This window comes from Rosa rugosa, chromosome 1 (genome assembly GCF_958449725.1).
Source record: "Rosa rugosa chromosome 1, drRosRugo1.1, whole genome shotgun sequence".
Classification (NCBI taxonomy): Eukaryota; Viridiplantae; Streptophyta; class Magnoliopsida; order Rosales; family Rosaceae; genus Rosa; species Rosa rugosa.
In genome coordinates this window covers 58951653-58960118 of record NC_084820.1, presented here as the reverse complement: position 1 = coordinate 58960118, position 8466 = coordinate 58951653, and the positions used below count along the sequence as shown (strand labels likewise).

Here is an 8466-nt window from a genome sequence, read left to right as displayed (position 1 = left end):
AGAAAATATCAAGAACTAACAATGAAAATATAAAGGAATTTGACATAAATAATGTACAATTAAGCTCCTATCACCCACTTTTATATAAAAAACTGTCCGTAATCAGTATATGGCTCTGCTAGGGTTGCGCTTCTGCCGCCCTTGGCCTCCCCTTCATCGTCGATGGACACCTATTCCGATTCCCTTCTCATCGGACTCATCAGACATGACAGCTGCTGTCTCCTCCACGAGGCCAAGGCTAGGCTTCTCTCAATCCCAATCTGCAGGAGCCCCAGTTTTGCTGGGGAATATGGATAGATCTCCTTCGTTCTGGAGGCGAGGGGAAAAGCTCTGATTGGGCGTTGCCGGTGGTGAAGCAAGCAAAGGCAAGCCCTCGATCTATAACTCTGGCGACGAGTGGCTATGCTTCTTGCCGAATGGATGCGGTGGCGATGCTGATCTCGACTGCAGCACTGAAGCATGGCTGATATCCGCAGACGAAGCGGGGCTCTTGGCTGCGGTGGTGAAAAGTGGTGGCTGGCTCCTGCTCTGGTGGATGGTCAACGATCGGGTCTCTTCTGTGACGTTCACGCGGGGAGGCACTATGGGTCATCATGCTGCGCTCGGGGATTGGTCATGGCCGGTATTGCAGATGCTGCTGAAACTTCAATTGAAGCGCAGCCGAGTTTGGGTGTCCAGATCACAGTGGAGGAGCATGTGGTTGGGCTGTCTTTGGGCTCCCATCCAAGCCCAGATCTCGGGGAGTCTGACGAAGGAGGTGGACGTGGGACTACCTTCGCATTGGTCGGCATGGATGCTTGGCCGGCCGGTGCCAATATTGCTGTCGGCGGCAGGAACAACTTGGGAACAGCTAGGTTTTGTTCTTGATGGGCTTTGCTGGTTGATGATTGGGCCTAGGGCTCTAAAATGGATGTTGGGCCTGCTCTCTCTTGGGTCCACAATAACTAATGGGTTTCTATACCCATTTTTTACTCAGTATTTTTTCAAATTTACTTGCCTATTACTATGCATTACTGTCCATAGTTAAATAGGCTTTCTTGAATAAGTGAGCATGGGTACCGTCAAATGATCGGATCTAATCTATGTATCGCTGTGGTTTCACCACAAACTCTTTATCTGCCCAAAGTCGGTAGAGGGAGGATATGTAATGGTCCTTTCTGGCCTGAGAATTATTAATATATCGACATGATATTCTTCAAAAAAAAAAAAAGATATAAAAAACTGTCCACTCGTCTGAAACTCCTGGTTTAAAAAAAAAAAAAAATTTCTCACACCCAAAGTGTGTGGGGCCCGTTTTGTTTTAATCCAATGTAAGAGATCTTAGGACACAATTTAGAAGATTTGCTCAAACTGATTTGCAATCAACCATAGATTAAGTGGAGAAGATCAAAGAGGGAAAGCCAATGATTGAGGGAAAAAATAAACAATTATCAATCTATCCAGAATCAACTGAACCTGGTGTATGAAATCTTTGAAGTGGGGTAGAACAATATTGTTGCTTAATGCTGATATTAGTTTTCAAAATACCAACTTGTGGACATGAACAAAGCAATGAAAAAATTAGTCCAGGCAAGTTTGCAAGAATGGGACCAAAACCCTTTAGGAGACATCAATCTTTTTCCAGCTTCCAACATCAAGAAAGAGATGGCAGTGGGGACTGAGGGAGGAGATATTAGTAAAAATTAAAAGGAGAGCACTCCAAGCCACTAGCTTTGTATGGCTCCTGTGTAATCTGTTTAATGTTTATACATATTTATGGGTTACATAAGCCAATGGAAGGAGATAAGAAATATCCAACAACTGGGAGGCAATAGTCTTTAGAATTCATGATGATGTTGATGATGGTGTCTTGGCCTAGCCATTTGCATTTCAAGTACAAGAAGGGGAATCTAACCCAGGACCCCCCCCCCCCCAAAAAAAAAAAAAACTATACGAGAATAGGGGAAGTGAGGAGATTGTCTCAAAATGACTGGGGAAATACTCAAATCCTAGACTTGCGTGTATATATGGAACTATATTGCTAATTATGACTCTTATAGTTATTGTAACTAAGATGAACTTGTTTGAGTTAGTTTTATGAAGATTTTAAGTTTGTAAAAAACATGAGCACTTAGTTAATGTGATACGAATAGTTTTATTTTACAATTTATTTAACAAGTTATTTGATTTTTATATTAATTTCCCGAAGACTTGGACGGTTGGAGACCGGATGGGTCACCAAGTAATTGAACCCCACCAGCATGATAGATTATGAGATTGTTCATGCATGTCGGAGACATCAGAAATCCTTCTCGCTGGAAAGAAGAATGAAGTTCTGATAATGAGTTAGTATTTTTATTATTTTACAATAATGATGGGGAGACACAAGTGACTCATGCAGGTGCACTGTGAGTACTTGGGCTTGACATATACAAATGATTAGGCATTAGTTTGTTTCCCTTCTATCGTATTAATCTGTAAAATCAAACTTAACGATGGAAAACAATCTATAATCTTAAAGTAAAACATGAGTGGATGAGTCCAAAGATTGAATAGGAAGAAGTCCGGATGTCATTTATAAGAGAACTTAAGGCAAGTCTATGGTGGTTGCTAAGCAACAACTTTCATGAGAGTGCATTCCTGCTTCGATAACATTTATTTCGCTAAAATTGAAGTGTCATTATCACTGCTCACTACCCTATGTAGAATTGTTCGTATCTTTCTGGATAGAACATAATAATAGACTTGCAGCACAGGCAAGAACCAAGTGAACCCCACCCTCACAAGACTTAGTTACCTAAGTTAACAACTGCTCTTCTTCATTAAGCAATAATGCTTAACCTTTTGGCCAGGTAAGAAAGGTAGCTAGTAGCAGTTATTGTTGACTTAAAGAATCAGATATGCTTGAATTGCTTGAGAAATTCTTAGATAGGGCAAACGTACCAGCTCAACTAATCATATCTCTCTATTTTTTAATTGAATTCTAAAACTAGGTACCTATGTTTAATTATAATGAAATACTCAAAATACCTCCCCTGCATAGGTAATGATTGACTGGACATACGACCACGTGTCACGCCTGCCCTACCTAAGAATCTCTCGAGTTGCATACCACCAAGTTGTGATCTAACTTTTGACTCCAGAAAAAGAACAAAGCCCCATTTTTTAAATCAGATTTTGAAGAGTTCCAATGTCCATATTCCTCAATACTTGTATTTAAGCCATGTGTTTAGTGCTGAGGTCTTAAGATAAGGTAACATGGACTTAAAGATAAAGAGTATCCCAATATCAGGAGGGTAGTTGGCTTTGCCTTTATTTTGATTCCAAGACCACTCACTACCTTTGAATTTATTGGAGCTCGACCAAAACAAGAAGATAAAGCTTGAGGAGAAAAAAGAGTGTGGGTATAATGAATTCACTTTGATGCTCGACTTTGAAAACAACAGGTGGTAAATAGACCAGTGTATTAGAACATGTTGAACTGCAATCTTACTTTATAAAGCTTTTTAGATCAAAGGATTCAAGAGTATCCATCGGTGACTAAAGCATTGTAGATATAGTGTTAAGGAAGTGTGTGAGCATACAAGCATGAGCATAAAGGTAATGAAGAAAGTAACAGACATCAGTATCCATCTAAAAAATTTTGGCATCTTTTTTATAAGCACATGAATGAGCAATATGCCTGTATTTTATACAAGTTATGGGACTGGAAATACAATCTTACTCTCTTGCAGAGCCAAAAAACTCAAACCAGAAAGATACATCACTAGTCTTGTCTCTGTTTGTAGGGTTTCGGGGCAAGTTCAATGCCCAATTGAGATGTCTGAACTCTTGCAATAGTGGTTCATTGGCGTATACATACGAAAAATGACTTTTCAATCACCCGTAGGAATATATATGGGGTGAATTGGGGAGCCTTCAAACCGTCTGACACAACCCGCATTTTCCACGTCGAAGTAATCTTGTTATATAAGTTAGGGGACCATAGAGATAAGCATGCATACTATTTGATTTACCTGTGAACATCAGAAAAAGCGGTGTGTCCATTAAAATTAATCTGATAGGGACAGTAGTGGCATCAAAGATTCAACAGAACACTACTATTTGTATATATCAAAACGAAAACGATCATACAAAAGAGCATCAGAATCAGGACTGTTGACAGCTAGAAAGAAAATCAAGTGTAATCGATGATAAGTTGACATAATGGCCTATATCTACAGATAATATGAGAGCCATCACAGTGCACAAAAAGAATAGATGTGGCCAACCCTTTATAGTTGGAAAAAGCTTGTGACCATTCACTTCCAATGGACATGGCAATGAAGATAAGAAAGGAAATGAACTCACTGATGCAACCCAAATCCACCATATAGCCATAGATTTTGACAGCCATAACTCATTAATTAGTTCAATTTAAATCATTATAAGCATGGTTTCTTATTTGCTAGTTCAGTTTTAGAGAGCAATGAGCAATATAAATTATACCCGAAAGTGGTTGATATGACTTACTCATTTGCCACTCAAAGCATCATTAGTTGCAGCTCCACCACTTAAAGGTCCAGTGTTCATTCCAGTTGGTGCCATCATTTGACTTTGCGGAAGAGGCTGAGAGCCGAATCTGAACATATTCATAGGCTGCAAGACATATTGGATACGATTAAAATGGAAGTTTATTCAGCTAATAAACCTAAGCATCATATTACTGAACATTTTATTCTAGAAAAGAACACAAACCTGAGACATGGTCTGCATATGATGGAATCCCATGAGACGTGCGTATTGCTCCTGAATAGAGGGATTTTGCATCTGGTTATGGTAATCAACAGGATTCAGAACAGGTGTTTGGCACATTACTGCCTGGTTTGTTGGTGGAGTCACAGTCATGCACTGATCAACTAGAGGGACCCGAGGTAATTGCATTAGATTGTGCATAGAAGGCATGGCAGGCGGTCCCATTCCCATTCCCATTCCCATTCGGGACATATAGTGCTGTACTCCCGGAAACATCATCGGTGCCATCCCACCTCCCATCCACATTACCTGAATCACCAAGAAACGTTTGTCAGTTGCTTGTGATACAAAGAAGAGGAGTGGTTTCAGTTTGGTCAGTGTCCATTATACCTGAAGTTGCAGCTGAAGAGACTTCAAGTATTCAATTGCCTCATCTAACATTGATGCTTTGTCTGTCTGCAAAATCAGGACATATCAGTTACAGAAATTTAAAATTAGGGGAAGGTTAAAAGACCAAGAATTGAATGGCTTGTAAGAAAGTAAACCTTGTTAGAATGAGGTATGAGCTCTTGCAGTGCCCTCATTTTCTCATTGATTCGATCTCTTCGTCTCTGTACCAAATAAATAACGTATAGCAAAGAATCACAAATTCCAAAACCTCGAAATGCTATGGAACCTAAAAGCCTACCCTTTCTGAGAGATTATGGACTTCAGCAGCACGTGTCCTCCTCGATGATCCTGATCGTTGCGCTGGCTTGTTTCCCGCAGCTGATTCAATTTCAGCTGCCTAAATATATACAGGCTATCATTTCTCAGGAAAGAAATAAGTGGTGTTACAGGTAGTCAAGTCTTGGAGAGAAGGTTTTTACCTCACTTTGGCACTCTGAGTCCTCTGCATCTCTACCCTTTCTTTTGTTGCTATTGACAACATTAGACTGCTTCCCTCCTCTGCCAAAACTACTGCCAGAACCACCCGAAGATGAAGTAAGAGTTGGATCAAGGGTTTCTGTCATCCCTCCCTCACTCAGAGGCATCATCTTTTGAACATTGTTGTACAAGGGTCCAGTAGAAAAACCAGTAGTCCCATCACCATTGCTTGAAGCCCGACTCACATCAAAGTCATTAGGAACTTGGTTGCTACCTGAGTAACTCGATCCAACAGTCATCATAGAACACTCTCTAACTTCTGCTTGATTCAACTTACCAGGATCTTTCCCTCCTAAGTGTTTTCTGGAAGATCCTACACCACCCTTTCCCAGTGTTGAAAATTGAGAAAAATTAACTATTTTCCCCAAGCCTCCAAGATTTTGATTTTTCTCAGTTGGATTACTGATCTGAAATCTTGGAGGAGGCATTGGATTTTCAGGATATGCCACACCGGTAGAGGACTTCACATTAGGTTGGGGTGAAGAGGAAACAAGATGGGTGGTACTAGGAGCATCAAACTTAACAAACTTCTCTTCTCCAAATTGTTTGATTGGCTTTTCAATCTCAAGTGAATCACAGGAAGGCAGTTCAGAAAAGAAATGGGAAAACTCTTTATCAAAGGAATCTTCTATAGGGTATTGGATCATGGAGACTGTGTCCTCATCATGAATCAAATTACCTGAGTTCCCATAGAACCCACCAACCCTTATTTGATCATGTTTCTGAACTTGCCTCGACTCATTAGGATTAGGACCTGGTTTTCGATTTGTTTGGCTGTGCAAAACTACCTGCCCATTTCTCCATAACAGCTCTACTAGTTCATGATCAGGCCTGTAAAAAATGCCACCCAAATCAAGATAATTCAACAAGTATAAAGAGTACTTATTTTTGTTCACTATCTTCTTCTACTATATAGATAGATATCGAGAGAGAGTACAGACCCCGAGGGTTTCTTTTGATTGGTTAAAGGGAGATCACCCTCAAAGTTCCAATCAGGAAGGCAAGAATTCATGTCTGAACAGACAGAAGTTCCTGTAAAACAAGATAAAAAGACAGATTAAATATCTCAACTAGAAGAAAATTACTGAAAAAAAAACTAATTGATTAATTGGTCAACTGACTAACTAATTTATTAACCAACCACTAACCAATAAAAAATGATGCACACCCAGATTTGGAACTATCCTAAGAAAAGGAATAGGAGGAACAATGGAATGAAGCCCCAATATAACCACACAGTTTTATCAAAAAGCAAAGTCTTCCCTTTTTTATTGCCACTGCTATAATTGCTTACAACACACATAAATCTATAGATTAAAATATTGAGAACCCCAAATTGGGAGAGACAGAGACCATGGAACCCAGAATAAAATAATCCAGCAAAGAAAATATGGAGAAAAATTCTAGTTGAAAAAAGGAACACAGGAGCTAGATACATCATTCACCACTTGGGAGAAATAGAATTCAATAAGTGGAAAAACAAAAAAGCGTCTGCTTTACTATACCAGAAAACCCAAAACAAAAAAAAAAACAATCTTTTAATAGAAACCCAGAAAGGAAAAATGAGTAAAAGAAAAGACCCAGAAGCTAAAAATGGAATAGAAAATCACACTGATCAAAGCACAGCTCTGACTTCTCTTGAGCTGTAAACTGAAGGCCACCAATGAAGTGTCTGTCTTTTCTCTTTGTTTGAGTGGGAGAGTTATAGGAGAGCAACCAGAAACTTGAAATGGACCAGAGTCTTAAAGCACCAGTTCAGAAGGACAGGGACTTTGGCACAGAGGTCAGAGAGCAGAGATTGGGTAGTAACATAGAGAGCTTCAGATTTCTACAGCAGCGCCATGTGGCACTTGACGAATTGGTTATTGGGTGTTGTAGAATGTAAAAAGGTTAGAATTGGGTGAATGGGATTGGTTTATTTTGATGCAATCAAATCTACAACTCGGAGGACAATCAACTTGTGATCTGAAAATGAGTGAGGGTGGTGCCACGTCTGCAATGGCCGGCTATATTTTATTGGACAATGATGAGGAACAAGATTGAAAGAGGAAAAGTTATACACAGCTCATTCTACAGATTGGCCCAAGTAGGCAAAGCTTCTTTAGGATTTCATGTTGGCTAGATTGTTGGATGATGCCATTGCAAATTGCACATATCTTATCTCTATGAAAGTAAGCGAGGAAAGTAAATATAACGTACAAAATTTAGTGGACCAATTTAATCGGTGTAACGATACTTTTAATAGATATTGATAGTCTCGAAAAGTGACTAGTAAAATTACTTGTGATTTTTGTCTTTCTCAAAATTCAGTTCATTCTATATGATTTAATAACTCCTCGTTGTTTAGCTATTTCTCTTGAGGATGGAGGTAGATTCTCAAAGAATTAGCCCAACGATGTATGACTTGTGGTTTTTAAGTTCGCTAGAAAATAATACCTCTCCCTTTAAGAATTGGCAAAAGGATGAACTTTGGAGCAACATTTATGAACGATGTTAGTATTAAAATTTGGGGAGCTAGTAGTTGTTTGCTTAGAGGGCTATAGAATCTAGTGCATGTATGTACTACTGCAATGCTTCCAACTAAGCAGCCATGAGGATCTACAAGTACCAGCTAATGAGGAAAGTCTTCATAAATGGTGTGTTTTTCTTTGTTCTGATATGGGTTGTGTTCATGAACTTTAAATTCATGCCAATTTTCTTCTGCAGAGACTAGAGCGTCTTAGCTTAGCACATGATAGGATTGCTATGCACTTGGCTATAAATTTGGGTATGAGCTATTGTCAGTTTCAGTACAGTTGCAGCCAGGTGGCCTACCTTTAAATGCTG

The 8466-nt window shown here is 39.4% G+C and overlaps 1 protein-coding gene across 2 annotated transcripts; it reads right to left on the bottom strand.

Moving 5' to 3' along the window:
• Positions 1-3611: 3611 nt before the first annotated feature.
• LOC133725738 (transcription factor PIF4-like) lies at positions 3612-7766 on the bottom strand. Of its 2 annotated transcripts, none has more exons than XM_062153108.1 (9): positions 7251-7766; positions 6582-6672; positions 5583-6471; positions 5402-5500; positions 5259-5324; positions 5104-5169; positions 4717-5022; positions 4492-4617; positions 3612-3995 (listed from the first exon to the last, which is right to left on the bottom strand). In XM_062153108.1, exons 2-8 carry the CDS (start codon positions 6650-6652, stop codon positions 4492-4494), a joined length of 1623 nt encoding a protein of 540 aa, XP_062009092.1. In that variant the 5' UTR covers positions 6653-6672; positions 7251-7766; the 3' UTR covers positions 3612-3995. The 2 variants fall into 2 exon arrangements, with proteins under 2 accessions (XP_062009092.1, XP_062009093.1); XM_062153109.1 differs by lacking the exon at positions 7251-7766 and adding an exon at positions 6789-7220.
• Between the last annotated feature and the right edge of the window lie 700 nt (positions 7767-8466).

What these genes read in the sequence shown, in the direction of transcription:
- LOC133725738 (XM_062153108.1), bottom strand. Translation starts at nt 6,652, where the DNA reads ATGAATTCTTGCCTTCCTGATTGGAACTTTGAGGGTGATCTCCCTTTA. An exon ending in TCCATAATCTCTCAGAAAGG is followed by an intron (nt 5,325 to 5,401) that starts GTAGGCTTTTAG and finishes TATTTGGTACAG; the next exon opens with AGACGAAGAGATCGAATCAA. An exon ending in TCATACCTCATTCTAACAAG is followed by an intron (nt 5,170 to 5,258) that starts GTTTACTTTCTT and finishes CTGATTTTGCAG; the next exon opens with ACAGACAAAGCATCAATGTT.